Source organism: Gymnogyps californianus, chromosome 2 (genome assembly GCF_018139145.2).
Source record: "Gymnogyps californianus isolate 813 chromosome 2, ASM1813914v2, whole genome shotgun sequence".
Lineage (NCBI taxonomy): Eukaryota > Metazoa > Chordata > Aves > Accipitriformes > Cathartidae > Gymnogyps > Gymnogyps californianus.
In genome coordinates, this window is record NC_059472.1 from 149,328,733 (window position 1) to 149,348,447 (window position 19,715).

At 41.0% G+C, this 19,715-nt stretch overlaps 1 protein-coding gene across 1 annotated transcript in view; it reads left to right on the plus strand.

The window, feature by feature from the left end:
- Positions 1-3,990: 3,990 nt before the first annotated feature.
- MYO3A (myosin IIIA) overlaps positions 3,991-19,715 on the plus strand; it is a 124,756-nt gene continuing 109,031 nt past the window's right edge. The window contains exons 1-3 of the mRNA XM_050892533.1: positions 3,991-4,029; positions 13,072-13,254; positions 17,550-17,684. Coding sequence (XP_050748490.1) covers positions 13,087-13,254; positions 17,550-17,684 — 303 coding nt within the window. The 5' untranslated portion in view covers positions 3,991-4,029; positions 13,072-13,086. The remainder of the gene's footprint in view (positions 4,030-13,071; positions 13,255-17,549; positions 17,685-19,715) is intronic.

Genomic DNA, 19,715 nt, shown 5'->3' on the forward strand with positions numbered 1-19,715 from the left:
TGTGCAGTTAAAAAAGCCTGAAAACCACATTCTGTAAATTTAAAGTAATACAAACACTTCTCCTTTAGGAACTGGGTTAGGTCACAGGACATGAAAGAGCTGTTGAATAGTCACAACTTTTCATCTGCACTGATCTGGGTGGGATGTGAAAGGTTTTGTATCCTATTAACAATCTCCTGAGCTAACCAGCCCCTTAAATGTGATTACAAGGATCATGCATCTAAGACCTTCAAAAGGGGTTACAGAGCTCTTTTGATCAACTAAAGAAAATATCTGGCAAAGCTCAGGGTTGCTTCAGAGAAATCTATGCATTCAATAAATAACTCATGCTTTTGGGCATGCTTGGTAATTCATTATGGTGGATGGTATTTATGATCAAAGGAATAATAAATTAGCTGTAGACAAACTCTGTGGTGGTTTTTTTAGAGGATATTTACTCAGGTGTCGCAGGAAGTATTGTTTCTCTGTAATAAACACCAAAAGGGGAGGAGTTCCTCATATTTGCTACAGGCTGTGCTCAGTTAAGCAGCCAGAGAGGTCAAAAAGCAGTTCCCCAGAGAGGTAAGTTCTTTAATTCTTATAGTGGTGGTCTCTCTTCTGCTAGTTAAACATACTTGTTTATTTTCTTAAGTTATCATTTATATATCTGCTGATCTTTTTCTGTGTCACTTGTTATTTGCATGTGTACATAATTAGCCATCAAAACACCTCCTCATGGGTAGAATAGTATTAAAAGCTCAATTATAAAGAAAAGAAAATAGAGGAAAAAAGGGAACATATGCCTTATGTCCCACAAGCCCTCCATGGATGAGCTCTGCCCAAAATTCAGAGCCTAGCAGCAGGAGGACCTCCTTTTGTAGGGGGTCCACAATGTCCAGCACAGCAGGTTCCTGACTTTATTTGGATGTAGTAAGGATTTTCACAATACAAGAAATATTTTATTAAATAAATTATAGTCTTAATTTGGTGCCTTAATCACAAGAGCATCTTTTTTTCTTTTTGTCATTAGAAGCTTCTAGGAACGTAAAAATCTGAGTTTATCAGCTCTGAAGTAAAGAGGTCCGTTTTACTTATGTATGCTTCTGGTCCATTATATTACAATGAAGAGTAAGACTTATTCTATAAGCAATTGTCTAGTGTGATCTAATGTTGAAGATGCTCTGAAAGGGTGTCTGTTCATACTGCTTTCCCATTTCTGGCATAGTAATTTAAAAATAGTTTTCAGACTTTTACACCCACAATATTTCTAATGAAGTTAAAAACTATGTTGAAAGGCAAGGAGAGAGTCTGAAACCAATCTGATCACAATCTGTTAAAAAGATAGTGTAGTATAGATGCTGTCTCGTGGCATTAAGCACAACTTAATCTCATACCAGGTACAGATGGAGATGATTACACTTAATTTATCTGTTAATATATATCTAGATATTGTCAATACATAATACTTGTCCTTAATTATTTCAAATTTATTTGGGGGGAGAGGGAGCATATACCCACATTCACTCAGGAACTTGGAAATCTCACCTGGAAGGCTTCCTAGAGAAAAGCAAAGCCATAAATTTTTGGGAAAAAGAGGAGCAAAAGCCAAGACATGTTGAGATGGAGAAAGAAGAAGAACATGAAGGAGTGAAAATGAAGGGAAAGGAGAAGTGTGGCTAGGCTGCATGACACTGAATGTTACTTAATCACTTCATGCCTAAGTTTTCCAGCACAATCAGTGTCTATTTGACACGTAGATTGTCACTCACTAAGGGCTGAAACTCCCTGTTTGTTTGAACAGTGCCTACCTTTATAGGCCTCGGAGGCTGGTTGTGACTTTTACTGGTTTAAACTAGGATCCTTTCTGCAGCAATGAGCTGTCATTACTTACACATCATTCAGGATCACCTAAATGAAACACTAGGTTTTGGAAGTTTCACAGACCAGTTCACCTGAATAATTAATTAATGCAGAAGACCAAAGTGTGTACAACACTTCACTGCAAATGGACTCAGCTGAGTCACATCGTGGATTTTGCCTTTGAGGCCCCTTTGATAGAAGAAGGAGCGATCACAAGGAATTTCAGGTCTTCAGAACCAAGGGAGAGTGACTTTGCCACGCAAATATTGAGAAGCAGGCAAGGTAGGCAGCAGTGGCTTTGTTTTAAGACGGCACTGCTAGGAGTGGAAGGGGACATAGGAACCGATCGCTGAAGTTAGTTGTCTTTTCTGGCTCCTAAGATTGTGCCTAAGCACTTCTCATCTCCTTACTCCAGGCCTCGGATGCACGCCAGCTCTGCCTGGGAGGAGAGGTATGAGTGTCCACCATTCCCTTTTTGTACCTGGGTTTCCACTGAGAGGCTTCTAGCCTTTTTTCACGGTGCACTCTGGTCAAGCTTCTGCATGATCGGAGGATTAGACTGTCATGCTTCTGCATGTGACCTGCCATCCAGCCAGACACACAGCCTAAAGGCAGTGGGTGCTAGGCACTCATAAGCACAACTAAAATCAATGGGAGCTTTGCTCAGTGAGGGGGAAGCTTTGCACAATGTTGCTCATGTAGCCATTCAACCCTAAAAAATATGGATGTTTTTAGAACTGAGGCCCTATTTTGCTAGTGCTTCCAACCCCAGTTAGTAAAATGGGATTATAGAACTAGGAAGCTCATTTTGTATTTTTATAAGGTCTCAACCAGGGGAGGAGGAACAGTTGTGAAGGGACAGATCAGCCAGCAATGAAAGGAATTAATAAAGACTATGTGGCACCTTAAACTTTCCCCCATAACTTCCTGTGCGCATAATGCTGCACACAGTTTAAAAATGTTAACGATTTTTATACAGTAAAGAAGTAGTGCTTTGATTAAGGGAATTAAGGAGGCCTCTTGTCCTTACAAATATCTGGCTCATGGCTGTTTAGCTTTGGGGTTTAAGAATATAGAAGTTTCTATTGATGATTATCCCACAGTGAGGAATTTTATAAGGCTTCTTATCCATGTCATTTCTTTGATGTCTCGGATGGGATAAGCAGCCTTTCCCATCGCGGATATATCCACATGGAAAGGCCATCCATGAACTACCTGGTCGCTACTCTGCTTTTGTGAAAGACAGAGCACAGATAGGTCTGAAACAACTCCCCTGCTGTCAGACCTGTCTGAAAACAAAAACCAGGTTCAAATGTTATTAGAAAAATGGAAGGAGACAAATTCAGCGTGACAGCAGGTCTCCGATGAAGGCACACATTCCCTGGTGCTGATTAAGTTTGGCTGCTTCTTTGCAGTGGATGTGGCAGGGGTCCTCCAAAGAAAACCTAAGAAGCATAATTAAAGCCTGGCTCATGTATCACATAGGAGCTGTACTGATAAAATTCACCCTTCTCCCAACTTTTGAGTACTTTGTCTTGCAACTTCAACCTGCTATCATGTATTATACTTATGTTGTGCTGCCGCTGTGTCGTCACCTCTCTGCAACGGGTAACAACGTGAGCTCTGTGCACGCACCGGATCGCGATTATTTTTAGCAGACCAGGTAAGTCCATTAGGTTTACGCAGGGCAGCACGGCCATCGGCAGCCCCAGGGCCACGATTCGCGGCTCTCCTGTACTAAGTCCGCATCCTCCCTGGATGCTCCGTGGCCGCCAAGTGCGGCGTAATCCCCCGTCGGGTGGATCAGGCCCCGGAGGCTGTGACCCCGCTCTGGACGCGGTCGGCCCGGGAGCCCAGGTTGGCTGTGGCCCATCCGGGCCGGGGCGGCCCGGCTGCACGCTCAGCAACCCCCCCGTTTCCCCGCCGGGAGGGGAGGCCGGGCCGCCCCCGCGCCCCCCACCGTGCCCTGCCCGGGGCGGGCCGAGCCCTCCCGGCTTTGCCGGCGCTTGCGGGGGATTAGCGGGGCAAACCGCTCATCCGCCGCTGACCCCGAGGCGGGACTGCGGCCGGGCCGGGCCGGGGCCATCCGGAGGAGGAGGTGGGCGAATCCGAGGCACGGTTGCCGGAGGTGGCGCGGCCTCAGCCCCCTCGGCGGGGCTGGCTCTGCGAGGACTGGAGGTTTCGCTGCGGGTAATCCCCTGCCCGGGAGCGGCGGGCAGGACAGGAGGGGGGGTCCCGGGGGCGGTGACTGACAGGCGGCTCCGCCGCCACTGTGTAACTCCGCTGCCCTGGGAGCCGCCGCGGAGGCAGCCGCGCTGCCTGGCGCCCACGCCTCGCCACGGGGCTTCGGGGCGGCCCGGCCCCCAGACATGTCGGCCGGGGCCCCGGTGGTGGCGCGGCAGGCAGAATGGGCCGGGACGGTGCTTCCCGCCGCCGCCGCCAGCTCCCGTGTGGGAACGGGCGCTCCAGGCAGCTGCGGGGCGGGCAGGCGTGGCCGGCGTGCGCGGCCTGCGAGCGGGGCTGCTCGGGGCCTGGGACTCCCGGGCCGGGGAGGCGTGTGGAGGGTGCGGGTTGGCACTGGCGCTGGCACCGTCCCCTGGGCTCTCTCGTTCAGGCCCCTGGGTGAATCCTGCTTGTTTCTACTTTTTTTTTTCTTTCTGTGAGTGAGTTTCTGGGTAAGGGAAGTGTGTAGAGTATTCAGGAGAGATGTCTGGACTTTGTCGTGCTTGTGGTGAAACCAGTCAGGGCGCTGAGGCGGGCTGCAGGCGCTCGCAGAGGAGGGCAAGCGCCACCCGCCTGAGTGACATGCAGGGCTGTAGCATGACGGTGGGCCTCGGCAAGACACATGAAATCTTACCGTGCCCACAACGTCCCAATATACGCTCATACCCCGTAACTTCTTGCCTACTAATGTTAAGTGTTAGCAAATCTGCTTGTTGTCTGTAATGCCTTCCTTATCGTGCTATCAAATGACTATATCACCTTAATGTCAAGCCCTGCCAAAGCTCATTGATACAGCTGCAAAATTAATTTTGAGTTGCCACTTTGCTGCTGTTAGAAGTTCTGAGAAGTAGGGAGCGAGTGAGATCGCACCATGTTGATTTTTATGGTCTTATAAAGTTTTACTGTGTTAAAATAGGAAAATTAAGTGATGCTTTAGCTTTGAAAGCCGAGTTCTTTGCTAATATGTTGATCTAGTGTGTAGTCATTGAAAAATTATTCTCATCACTTGCAATGCCTCTCTTCTGGGCACCACAAAATGAGCTGGGTATGATTCAGTTCATGGATTGCCAATGTCAGTTCATTATTCTGGTGGCACAAGGTCCAAATACAATTTGATAATGAACCATTCCCCCTTCCGTTATTAATCTTGTTTTCATGATTGTAATGCCCCTGCATAAATATTTTCTGTTGGATGACAATTGCCACAAAAATCTTTAGCTGTCATTTTTTTTCAAAATATCAGAGCTTTTAGAATTGACTGCAATAATTAAATTTAGCATTTTGTTTCCATGTTCTTTTCATACCCTCTTCCTATAACTAAAGGTTGGCTTCAAAAAATTGGGATCCTGTACGGATGTCATATTTGAGCTCTGAAGGATTGTCATCCAGTGGGTAGCCCCTATGCATGAGATTAGATTGAATGCTTACAGCCCTTGCTGATTCTTTAACCTATTGCTTAAAAAACTCCTTCCTCCGATGGAGTTTCCTGAGAACTGTAAACCTCAGCATGCAGTAGGACTTTTACTGTTGCGGGGCATGGGGAGGAATGGAAGAAAACCAAGGTGGAACCTAACACTGATGTAGATCTCTTCCAGCAGCGCCCTCTGAGAACATTCAGAGAGTGAGAAGCTGGAGCCTCCCATGAGCGGGGCTGGTCAGTTCAGTCTGCAGCAAGTCGAAATGTCAAGATCAGCTGAATAATAATCAGCAGATGAAATGTCAGTGTGGATACCCAATATGCATTATCAATAGAAGGAGATCAGGTACCGATACCACACAGTACTGTTTCTCTACTGCATGTAGAAGTTTTACAAAGGTCAAGGAGTCCAGAGGCATCAAGTTTCTCTGAAAGCTGTCTTGCTTGTTGGGAAAGTTGTTGCTGGATAACAGTCAGCAAAGAGGAAAAGTGTTTTTATAAACAGAAGAAGCAGTTACCCAGCCCTTCAGAGAGTGAACACTAGAAAGTGCCCTCAAAAATGGATCAATTTTTTCCTTGAGCAGCTCTAAGATTAACGTATATACTTTAAATTGTGCCCAGGAAATACATTGTCTGAGATTAAGCTAAATTTATCATGACTCCTTGCCTCCAAATGCTTTAAAGTAACCATTTATTTCTGCATTTACATTAGTTTAGGGTTCGGTTGTTGGGTTCAAAGTTTGCTTGGCAGTGTCATTGCATGGTTCTTGCCTTTTCTGTGCATCATCAGACAATGTCCAAGTTGCCTGCCAACTTTCAGGTGACAAGATGTGGCTGACTTGCAGTTTCCCTGAGTGTAGCATGGAACTGATACTCATTTTGTCAGATGTCAAGTTATAACTCTTCGTTTCTAGCAGTTAAGTAGGATGGGATTCATTTCACCTAAAATGTCTCCATCTGAAGCTACATAACTGGGTTCCTGTTGCAGACAATGGAAACTTAGCCAGTACAATCAATAGAGTCTGGAAAGCAAGTCTTCTTATACTAAGGTAGATGCTAACCAGGTCAGGTAAATCAATTTTTGATTGCTTTGACTGACTAAAATAGGATTATAGTATCTAGCTTAGGTTCCAATAGGTATATTATACATGTATCAAGTTAGGTGAATCCCAGCTCTTGTGTCTTTCTTACTTGTGTAAGCACACAACAGTGAAAGAAGTGGACTGAGTGTTAGAGAAGGTTGTTGATTTTTATTCTTCATCTACCATAGCTGGGGCTAAAGAGGTTTTTTTTTTCCTCTGGGAAGTTTCTTGCAGATGGGAAAGACAATTGTTCAGGTCTGGGAAAACACTGGGGGATGTACAGAGTGGAAAGTAGTAAGGAAACTGATGTACAATCAAAGAGGATAATTCAGATAGACGCGTGGATAGTACAAAAATTATCTAATCATGCAAAATTATTTTTTTGTTGTTGTTTTAGAGTGAAATTATAATGTTAAGTGTGTTCAGCTTTTGACAAATGAAGTAAAAAAACCAGTTGTGTTCTAAACACTTGTTTTTAACTAATTGCCAAACTAGATAATCTGCTTACACTGAGCTTAGATTTGACTGCAGTTCCCATTCAGATATAGGTTATATCATCATCAAAATCAGAGGCCAAATATCCCCCAGAATTAAGTAGGGGTGGTATTGGAATTTCCAGAGGAAAACTTATTCTTTGAATGATGGGTGAGATAGTATGCTGCGTAAATGGCTCATTACAGCTACATTTATACTAGCTCAGGATCTGAGCTGCAATCCATGTTCATGGTTAAACAATCAAATCATTTGGATGTTTATCCAGAAAGTGCTAGGTGTTAGTATGATGAATGGCATATTGTAGCCTCATGCTCTTGGCCTGTCTTAAGAATTCCATGCAGCAACCTTTAACTTTCTTATTAAGTACTTGTCAGTGTGGCATAAACTCATGAAATAAGAGGAAATGTGTTGTGGGATTTTATTGTGCTATTGCATTAAGTGTTTCAAGGCCCCACTATGCCTTGTGATCAGTACCAGACCAAAAAGCTTGTAAACTAGATATTGGATAAAGGCATCAGGTGGCAAAAAAGTGAGGTGACAAGGGTTTTTTTCTTTGCTATAACAAGCCTCAGCAGTCTCTACATGAACATTGCCTACAATTTCTTTTTCTTTCTTTCCTTTTTTGGGGGGGTGATTATTTTTCTGGCATCCATTAGGCAAGAGGTTTAAGTTTCAGAATCTGAGGGAGTGAAAGTGTCAACTCCACAGAGGTAACAGACCCAATAGGCAATGTAAGCTAGTGTTGCTGGCTCCTGACATCCACCTCCCATGACACATGTGAAGATGTCTGGCAAATTACAGGGTAGGATATGTGCAGGAGCTGTCTGGTTAAACACAAGTAGTGTTTGCAATGGGAAGGAGGGAGTGATGTGGACAAATAAAACAAAAGAGATCAAAGAAGACCTCAGTAGGTGTGTTTTGAACTGAACCAACGAGGTCCTGGTTCTAATTTTCAAGACCAGAAGATTGTGGTAGCCAGGAGACAAGATGCTCATGGGAACCTAAAGGCTGGATTCATTTTAGTCATATATGAATAGGTATCTGCTTTGCTAATCATGTAGGCTGCCTTTATGGAGAAGAATGAATGACAGGAGGCAAGGTGCCTCTCTTGTTTTATCAGCTCCCTATGGAGGAAACGGATGTACTTTCATCCAAGTGAGATGGAGGTCTGTTCAGAAACTATTGGAGGAGGAAGGTTTAGAAAGAACAAACTTAGGTGGTATGAAACAGTAGTAAAAATATTGGATTAACATGTAATATTCTCTGTGAAATTCAAGCTCCATTGTGCTTGCAGCCCAGCCTGCAGAAGCAAAACCTATTGCTTATTGTGGGAATAAGTCTTGACTCTATTGTCTGTAACACTCTGTGCCTTGACCATAAAGCCCTCGACAGTGCAATTCGTGTGTGTCTTAAGTTTTGGGTGTGATAAATGTGCTTCATTGAATTGCCCTTGCAGCAATCAGATAGTCCACAGGAGATATACTATATTCTTCATAAGGCTGCCCCTTCCCTTCCCCTTCCCTCTCCAAACTAGCTAGGTACTGAAAATGATAGAGAATGCAGTGATCTGCCAGCATTGATGCTGAACAGGGTATCTCTAAATATCTCCAGTACACAACCTGAGGTCTGCTGCATAGGGTGTGTATGTTTGATGTGACCTAGGAAGCGAAAAGTCACATAGGGCTGGCTCATAAGAATTCTCACCCAATTTGTTCTTAAAACTGTGACAGCCAGATCACTGACACCAGATCTCCCTCTTCGAGGGAAAAAACCCACAAACAAACCAAAAAACCAAACCACATTGTCATGAGGTCAACAACAAACACATACAACAAACAGGGGCTCAATGCCCTTTTGCCCAGACTGGTCTGTCACATGAATTCACTTATTCACCATTCAAGTCATAAGGTTTCATAACTTATAGCCCACAACTATTAATTCATGCACTTATGAGGAAAAAAAAAAAAAAAAGACTTAGTTACCTAGACGGGGGTGAGAGTGCTCATCCCTTCCTCCTCCCTCATGGTGCAGGCATCCCCTGTATCACACCGGGAAGCAGGAAAGCCTCAGCAGTCCAGCTGCTGTTGGATCTGCTTCAAAAGCTTTTTGGGTAAGCTGATGCTTTATACCTTCCAGCTTGGAGGTTTGGCCTATACCATTTCCCTAAGTTAGCAGATTCTGAGGAAACTGCCAGACAAAAGATAATGGCTGCAGGAGACAGCGATTTGCAGGTGACAGTGGTGCATAATGGCCCTTTAGCTCTTTCTGGCCACCTGCCCTGCCTACCTGGTGCTCTCCTTTGAGCTAATGGCACTGCTCCCAACATACATCAGGCCTTAGCAGGAGCCAGGTTAGCCAAAATCTGAGCAGAAGTTGAGTGAACTGTCACACTGAGCACACCAGAAGTATTTTCAAGGGTTTTTATAGAGGTTCAAGGGTACATTCCTAGCTCAGAAGTTTGGTTCAAGTTGTAAGTTGTCTTTTTTTAAAGTAAATTTTTAATGGTGAGGGGTATGATAAATTACCCAGTTGTTTGGGCATCCAGACGTATTCCAGAGACAGTCCAATTTATTGCTGAAATATGAGGTTAAATCATTATCAGCTTTCTCAGCTTCACTGAGATGTAATAAAACATTATTCATCACCCAGAACAGAACACTTGAAATCATTCTATTTAATATATTTTTAATAATAGAGGTGGAAGCTAAACAATTTGTCTGCAGAGGCTTGTTCTTAAACATGGTGAGGAAATACGATGTTCAGTGTAACTTATTCAAGTTACGATTTTGAAGCTGTGAATCAAAAGACAAAGGGTTAGGGTGAATAATTCTTTCTGGAATAGTACTCAAATTATTGAACTAAGTATGACACCTATTGAATGCATTATTGTTAAATATGTGGTGACTTTTCTTAAGATGATGTGCAACTGGTATGATTTGCAAGGGAAAATGCAAGCATATGACCGTGTCTCTAGCACTCTGGTAGCCAAATAGCACCTTCAGGATCGTGTTTCCTCAGCCCTTTAAGAGTTCTCCTTGTACCAGTCTCCACAGACAAATAAGCAATTGATATTGGGAGTCAATGAATTTCAGCTGCATTCTGTTAATGTATAGGAAGTTAATGAGGCCTGGGAAGCTGTCTGAAGCTGCAGGTTTAGATGTACATGTGTTTTCTTAGAATGTTCTACTTGCTCTAAAACCTCTGCGCAGAGGGGTGGACCTTTGCTTAAGGGTATATTTGGAGATTCAGGGTATCAAAGTTCCCTGCTTGGCTCTGGCATGGGCTAAATATGTGAAGCTGGTCTTTGCATTCCTGCATCTTAAGTACTCGTCTTTGAAGGGGAGGAAATGAGTCTTCCTTTCTTCAACTTCTGCATATCTCCTACTGTAAGCTGCCTGGGTCAGAGGCTCTTACTGTGTATTCTTGTAATGTGGGACATAGCAGGCCCTAGTTTTTGATGGAAAACCACATATTTCCAGGAAATAATTTGTATGTAGTCAGGCTCCAATATGATTTGGACATCTGAGTTCTTATGAAGGCGCCCATTGATAGCTCTCTACTTTTTTTCTCCCAAAGCATCACTAGTTATGGATTGAGTATCCGGTAAAACTTTAAACAAATAGTTAACCTCAATTCTAAAAACTAAAGCTTGGATAGATAGAGAAATTTTGAAATTCCATCATTGTTGAATCCCTCAAAGCAAGGGTTTGGGATTATGGGTACTAATCCCTTTTTCATCCCCAAGTTGGTTATTGTTTTGTGTAGTCCCTATTATGAGCTAATTGCAAAGCATTTATATATAAGTATAAAGTGATTTAAAAAAAAAACAGAACAATGGTATTTGAGCACTATTTTATAGGAAAAAGAAAAAGAAAGTTCCAAAAAAAATGTTTTAACTCATTTGTGTTCATTTTCTGGGGAAGAGATGGCTTTGCCTGGAAGTGGTGAAGCTCCCAAGGCATGGATAAATACTAGGCATGAGGTGGAAAGATAATGCCTTAGGAAGAGACTGCAGTCAATGTCCTGGCTGAGTTGTGTCTATATGAATCCCAGGGGGAGGGTTGGACAGAAGGAAAAAGCAAATTTTGAATCTGGAATGGAAATTTGAGGATTTAGCTGTTACAGCTGCATATCTCTGGATCTTGATCCTTTATCATTACTTTGACCTTAACCTGGATTGGTGTTAAGGGAGATTTCATTGTAGCAGGTAAAATTGGGTCATTTTGTTCCCACAGCCCTTGAAATCAAGGTGCTGGGCTGGTGCTGGTTGCAGTCCTCGGTACGCAACAGACTGCCGCAGGTTTCCTGGTGTTAAGAGGATATTTCACCACTTTGCTGCATGAGTGGGTATAGAAGTTGGTAATAGTCATGTATATATTTAAAAAAAGGGGGGGGCAGGGAGAGAGAAGAAAACCCTGTCTTCTCGCTCATCAGTGAGCTAATCAACCAAGAGCAGAATGATGGGAAGAATCCTGAGCCCTGTGTTCCCCAGGCGAGCTTGTGTTATCCAGTATAAAATTAGTCTGAATACACGTGACGTGCCAGTATGCATATCAGATAATTGAAAGAGCTGGTACAACGTATGTTTGTGTAGCAGTCCATTTCAGTTGCTTCTGGTTGGTATACATACTGTATGTATAGCGGATATACATGCTGCATGTGTAGTGGGATATACATGGTAATATGAATAAGCAGATGAATAAAGAAAGTATGGCTTATATGCTGGAAGCCATGGATGAAACTGAAATTGAAGCCATGGATGAAACTGAAATTGAAGCCATACTCTTCATTATCAAAAATAGTAGTATGGTATCCCGGTGCAATTTCTGTCACTGGAGTAATATCACATAAAATGCTTTATGTGTGTAGATTTGTGCTGTTGACATAAAAAAATCCAAGAATAATTACACTGTAGTCTTTATATAAAGTATTTTATATAAGTATTATATAAAAATTTTAAAAATGGGTATATGAAAATGACTCTCCAAACCTGGCTCGTTTCCTGCATATTGTGCTCGGGAAGGACTTAAGCACTCAGTAGCTGGCTCACTTACTTAGTGCTTGCTTACTTAGTAAGGGCTTGAGTCTGTCCTCTTCCCTGCCCCTTCTCTTTTTCAGTCTTGGCTCTACAATTAAGAATATGAGAATGTAATTTTTAACACATTTCTACTGAGTTTTTGGCTGTTCTTAACAATGGGTAAAGGTGGAGTTTCTGTTTTGTTGTTGGGGGGGGAGGGGATGTGTGCTTTGTTTTTACCACTGTAGCTGCTGGATAGTTAGTCACTATGAAGGCATGTATAAGTGAATTGTATCCATCATTGACCAGGATATAGGTGTAACCTGGTCAGTGATGGATACAATTCCATCATTGTAAAAGGTGTTTCCAGTATGTAAAACAGTTGTTAATGAATGTACATCAGTAAACACATTTTCCATGACTGTGAATGCTTGACTGTCAGAAGGCCATAATATTGTGAAAAGATCTGCCACTTTGATCTGCTTGGCCTTATGAGATCTATATAAAAATTCACATGGTAAAGGTAGGATTATAAAACTGACCATTTGCTGTAGAAGTTTGAATGAACCTAATGCTACTATTTAATGTGTTTTGTTTTGTGGGTTTGTTGGTTTTTTTCACTTCTTGCCTGATTCTTGGTAATGGAGCCAAATTCTTTTGGATTTTATGAACTTGACTCCCATTCCCCTGCCCCTCAAAAAATCCCAGAGTGACATTATAGTTTCATTGAAGTGCATGGGAAAGCTTCTACTGACTTCAGTCAAGCCTGAAATTAGTTCAAATTATTATTTGAATTTCCCTTCATTTGATACTGTGTTGACTGCACATACCTGTGTTAAGTGCAGCATTTCTTGTTCATTATGCTTTCAGTGCACGCACACTACGTGCAAAACCATTTCTAGTGTTTGAGACTGGAATGTGTATTTCTCTTTGCATTTGTAGGAGACCAATTGCTGTTAACCGTTTGTTCAGTGAACATTGAAATCTCTTTTTCGTAGGAGCCATCATTTGAGATGCTTCCGTTGACTGGGAAAACAATAATATTTGATAGCTTTCCTGATCCTTCAGATACCTGGGAAATAATTGAGACTATTGGCAAAGGAACATATGGAAAAGTTTTCAAGGTGTTAAATAAGAAAAATGGCAGCAAAGCAGCAGTCAAAATTTTGGATCCTGTTCACGTAAGCTACTTAAATTACTTGGTTTGTGCGTATTTAATTCTAAGTGAATTTATGTAGTCTTTTTTTCTTTTAATCTTGGTAGATCATTTGCATTAGAAGTGATAGTGAAATAAACTGCTTCAACCTGCTAAGTATCAGGCTAGCTATCAATGCGTTTTTCGTATCATAAGTGATCTTGGAAGTCGTTGCATATGGTAGAAGTCAGAAGTGTACCTAAACTTTGTTACTTTGACTTTTAGTTCCCCCTTGTTTATCTACTTTCAGAAGCAGAGCTGATTATTTTCCTTTTCAGTACCAGGAGTCCTAGCTTCTTCTATTTTTACTGTTGTTCCCTTTCCTTTTTTTTTTTTTTTTACATACTATGGTTAAGTGTACTTTTAAGTGCTTTAGATGTACCTTCAAGCATCTATTTTGAGTACATGCTTTTAGCTGAGTTACATGCTATGAGTGGTACTTGAAAAATAAAATAGCATACTTTCTTTTTATTGTTATTGTTGGTTCTGTGTTTTCAGAATGTGCCAAAATACATAGATATCACAGAGGGATCCATATTTTCAAATGGAAAATACAAAGGCAATAGCTCCTACACACAAAGCACCAGGTGACTGGGAGGTGGAATTATTATGTTGTAGAGTATGTTTTTGTTCTCAATAACTGACATTTGTTGGGTGGCAGATTAATGCTCAAGTAGTAAGGAAGAGCATTAGTCTGGTTTGTAAAGGCATACCCCATTGACTTCAGTGGTGCTACATGTGGCTTGGGATTTTTCTCAAAAACAGTAACCCACAAAACACGGACAAGGAGTTGTTACTGTTTCAGGGGGTCCCTTTGAGCTCATCTTTTGCCCTCCCAGTATAGGGTTGTGAGGCACGTGCTTCCATTGCACGACCTCTGGGGAGGAAGGGAAGAGCATGTCATGCCATGTGAAACACTGCAGGTCTGGAGCTGCACAGTCACACAGGGCTCTGTCTACCCCTGCATATCACACAGTGTCAAATTATGATCCCGGGGCCTGTAAGTCCATGAAATGTGTTTGTGAAAACATAACGTCTTGCATTATCTTTGCTGTGTTTCTTGTTGATCTGCTTTTTATTTCAGCATGTTTTCAAAGCGACAAAAGGAGGCTAATCTCAATTCAATATCACGTGTACCTCTCCCAAAGTAAACATGGTTTGCAGCCAAGCGATAAGGATCTTGATGAATTCAAATGCATTGGAAACTATTTTTGACACTGTTGCTTTCTGTAAACAAGATTCTTGTGCTTACAATGAATAGGCAGGACTTCCTTGCAGTTGGTGTTCGTCTAAATGCCTGTATGGCAGGAAATGCTTCTGCTTTCCTCTATTTCACAAGTGTTGAGTGGCAACTGGCTATGGCAGGGATTACTGAAGGCATTGGGGAAACTCGCAATGTTGTGTACACTTTGGAGGCTGTAGGAAAAGGATAAAGGATGATGACAGGAAGAAAGAAGAGGTAGTAAAGCTGGCGCTGGAGGAAAGAGAAATAGATTAAGTAGGAGATAAGGGATAGAGTGTAAAGAAGACAGAAGAAATGCAGTGGATAAAGATACAACATAAGAAATTAAAGAAGGGAAAAGGTATAACTGATGAAAACAGATTCCTTATTTTAATGAAAAAATGGAAGTCAGTAATGCAGTCAACATCACACTCCAAGACTTGAATCTTTTAACTGAATATATTCTCCTTTTTATTCTAAGAATATTCTTCTTTTCCCCCTCCTATTTACAGGATGTCTGGAGTAGCTGCTGTACCTCCATGCTACTGTTAAAATGGCAATTCTATATTAGAAATAGGGTGAAAGCAATAAACTAGTTCTTTTTGTTTAAACTGAAAGTATTATTAATGGCTGCAGAGGGAGCCATTGCAATGAAGAAAAAGATACTTTCTGTATTTTCTTCTTTAAATTTTACAATTTTTTTCATTGAAGATGGTTTCAGAATTGTGCCACTTGAGAGGTGGACTGAAAAAACAAGCAGAAGAAATGTGATTTTTATATCACTTGGTTTAACTGATATTTCCAAATCAAACTGGGAAACTACATTATCATGGGTGATGTGAGACTGGAATAAGCATTGCATGTTTAATCCTTTAGAGCTCTCAGATTCTTTATGTTGAATAACAGCTCAGCTTTTGGAAACTGAAACAGGAAAGTGAAGGTGTTGAAATGAGAATATATGAAGATGCAACTGAGAATGCTCTTAGTCTTGTCCTCAGGGCTATAAGTAAATACCATTGTACTTTAGGGCTCTTAGCCAAATTATTCTATGTCTAAGTTCACATGAAAATATTCCCTCTACCGTTTCTAAAAGAGGTACTCTTATGCAGGTAAATATGTTAAATTCAACCAAATATTTCAAGTTTTCTTCCTTCATAAAATACAGAGGAAAATTTTTCTTTTTAGTATGCACAGAATGAATATTCTATTCATTTCATTCTCTCTCTTTTCATTTCTCCTTATAATAGTAAAAATCTCATAAAGTCTGAGTACCCCTCAGGAGACGGAAATTTCTATTAAATCACAGTAGGACAGTGGGCTAATTCTCTTCCAATTTCCCCAAGGCAGCCAGGGCTATTGTATGTTTTGTGTGTAGGTTTTTGGCTTTTGAGTCTTTGGTTTTTTCGTGGGTTTTTTTTTTTTTTTTTGCTTTATGATCTGTTCTTTTGTTTTTGCCAGATGCATTTTCTCTCTTCTGTCCCTTCTTCCGCTCTTTCACTTTCCTTCCTCTGCAACCTTCAGTACCTTGGTTCTTTTTTCCTTCGTTGCAAGACTTTTTTTATTGGCTGTATTCTGTGTTGTGCTTATAGGAAAATTAACTTAAAGTGAGTTCCTCCTTTTTTTTGAAAGAGGAAAATTTCTGCTGTTTTTCAGCTACTCCAATAAAAAAATCTCTAAAACTCTTCCTTGTGAGAAGACTTATTCTTGTAATCTCAATATGAAAGTTTATTGGCCCAATTCCTGATACTGGCGACAGGCAAAGTTTTTTGAGACCAGTCAAGCTGGTCTCAAGACAAAAGGATAGTATGAGGAACTTGAGTTGGATTTAGCATTGGAGAGACCTGTATAAGAAAAAAGTGAGCAAAGTCCTCTTAGGGGCAGATGCCTTTGGTGGTGAACAAAATGAGAAGGAGTATCATTCATTGGGAATACAAAGCATCCCTTTCTCTGCCATGGTCATTTCTATTTGGCAGTGGTGAGACAGGTTTTCAGCACTGAGTAGGTGCTTTTCATTGATATGAAATCCATTCATATGGATGGTGGAGTTCATAGGTAGCCTTCCTCTAGAATTGATCTTTCATTTCTGTTTCTTTTTGAGTGGGTGTAAATAGCAAATTGTATTAAAAATGTTTTAAATGTGGAAACAAGTATGTTAACATTTTTTTGAGATCTAAACAATGGGGGGAAATGACTGCAGCTGTTCTGCCTTTACCTGTGGCTAGGATGGATTGACTATTTTCTCAGCATGACTGACACTGTCAGTCTGATAGTGTCCCTCAATGAGCAATTCCATTGCATAGGTGGAAGGGGTTACCTGAGTCATCCAGTGCCCACTGTTGCTAGCATCCATGTTTGGTCTGAAAGGGCTTGCACAGCTCCTGGTGCATGTGTTGGCAAAACTTGTCCTCATCTCTCGCCTCCAAATGGATTTCCCTTGCTGTGTAAGAAACCCGAGGTCTGTAACAAAAGACTGACAAAAAGCCACAACTCTTATAGCTCAGTAGGATAAGTCAGAGAGATCATGGATGTCACCGATTTCTATGACAGTAGAAAATGAGAAAAATTCCCAGATGATTCCAGAAAGTGGGATGATAAATGAGTAAGATGCGGCTGCAGTCATACTTGTTTGTGCACAGAGGGGTCGAGAGGTAATTCCAGCTGCACCATCTCTAGCTGGGGATCCCCTTGAGACTAGAGAACTAACGTGGCTGCCCGAGGCATCTGCATACCTACCCACTTCTGGATTGCACTGGCTTTGCCTTGAAATGCTCCTTCCAATGGGAGCCCCATTCTCCTGAGGGCTGCTCTGTATTACCCTATATGTTCATTAGTTGAAATTGATAAAGACCAAGTAAAAAACCAGATGACTGTTTTGTATTTAGTAAACAGAACCAAGCTTTGTAGCCCTGCAAATGGTACATTCATGTTCTGTTTGGTTTTTTTGTTTGCATTATTTCAAACTATATTTGAATAGCCAGAAAATGCTATGTGTTGGGTTTTTTAAATGGCTATCATTATTTATTTATTAACCGCTATGTATTTCTCATTTGTGACACTAGGATATTGATGAAGAAATTGAAGCCGAGTACAACATTTTGAAAGCCCTCTCTGATCATCCCAATGTAGTCAAATTCTATGGCATGTACTATAAGAAAGATGTGAAAAATGGAGACCAGCTTTGGCTAGTTCTTGAGGTAAATAATTCAGAAAAATAAGAGTTTTCTTCCAGTTGGCATTCCTATGTTGAGTATAAACTCAATGAATGAGATCCAAGTCATTTGTTTGATGTTTTTCTTTAGAGTGGTTGCATGTAAAGTGATAAATGCTGCTGTTTAGTCTTTTCAGTGTTCTGAATTAATGGTCTGCTCTGAGTTCAGCATTCTTATTTTGATATGATACTGATAGTGCTGCGCCTTCAGAATTAGGATATAAATTCTAATAGGACTTCATAGGATTTGCTACCTAAAATCTTTCTTTGGTGAAAGGCTTGTCAGAGGAATCTTCCTCTGGTAGCATTTTTTTAAATATGACTAAGATATGAAATAACAGTTAAAGAAACCACTATGAAGATTGTTTTTTCTAAATGGAATGATAGAAATTAATTAATTGAATTGCTTTTTTTGTGCAAGTAAATGCACAAATACATAAATAGGCCAATAAAAACAGCTACTGCCCAAATACTGTTGAAAGGAACAGGATTTCCTCAAATGGAGTCAGAGCAAGGTAAGGCCTGTAATTTGTGTGTTTCAGTCTTTAGTTTTGACTAATCTAGCAGCAAAGAGCTTGATCGTTACTGTTTTCATAGATTCACTATAACCTGTTCTGCAAAAACTTCCTCCTCTCCCCAGAGGAAAATGAAGACGAATGTCTCTGACAGGAATAGTGTGCCTTTCATAACAATCACAGCTCTTGCTGATGTTTGATCCGTGTTTGATAAGGTTGAGATTGAAGAATTGGTTGTATTTTATGATTTGTCAGCTAAGTGAATAGAAATCTCCTGCCAAATATCTCAGTGATACAAAGGTATCTAATCCTGGAAACAAGCTCTAAAAAATGCTTAAGTTCTAAAAGCTTTTCCAAATTCTTCTGACTTGCATTGGGAAGATGTTTTTAAGAATAGTTTGCATTGGAAATCATAATAAATGATTAGGTTAGACTGACATCAGAAGATGTCAGCTCTTTGTGCAGTGAGCATCTTTGAAAATGTAGCTTCTGTTGTGTCTGCTGGGCATTTGAAATTCCATTTGTGAAAATTCTGGCCTGTAAAGGATCGATGCCAAACAGTCAGGATGGAACAGACTGTGAGGAAACAGTCAAGTGTTTATATTTTAACTTTTATATTTCACATGGATTTATTTTCTTAATGTGAAAAACACAAGCCTACATCTGGAGTGTTTTATATTTACTCTTTGCATGCCAAGCTGTACAGGTACAAGGGCTAGTACGGAGTGTGTGGAATGGTCTTGGATGCTTTCTGTCACTGCACATGTAGATCCATGAGTGCAATGGATTTCAGTTGGTGTGTGTATGCGTACATATGCATAAGTAGAAAAATAAGTTCCAGTGGTGACTTTGGTGAAGCTTTCCTTTTAATAAAAGTATCTGTGAAAGAAAACTGTCGTGAAACGGATTGCTCTGTTGAAGTGTCACCTTCCTTTCAGCTCGTATGCAGCTTTACAGGGCCATTGCAGATAGTTTGTTTTTCACGGTAGCTATTTAGGTGTTCTACAGTTTATAAGAATGAAGCTATCTTCATCATCTCCCTTCTGTTTTGTTGGGGTTTTTTTAACAATATATTTGTGTCTAAATTCATAAGATCATGTTTGAGTGTTGGGGAAAAGAGGCTAATCAGGTTTGAACTAGGCTAAGGTAAGTGGCTGAAGTGCAGTTTTGAGGCCAAAACTGACCAAGTAGCTAAAAAGACTATCCTACAATATTGTACAGGGTTCTTGAGAGATTTTAGTCTGGAATACTTGAATTATCATAAAATCATCAGACCTCATAAGTTACCACCCATTCTGAATACTGGAAAAGACCTTGGATGGGTTTATGATGAGATTATTGCAGTCTTGGTGTGAAATATTCCACCCCACCTTCCATCTCTGTTTTCCAAAATGAATCTATTCTTACGTGATTTGGTACCTGTTAAACCTGTACTCTCAAATTCTAGGACAAGATAGTTGAACGTTCAATTTTTAGCTAAAATTGGCACTTTCATTTGCTTC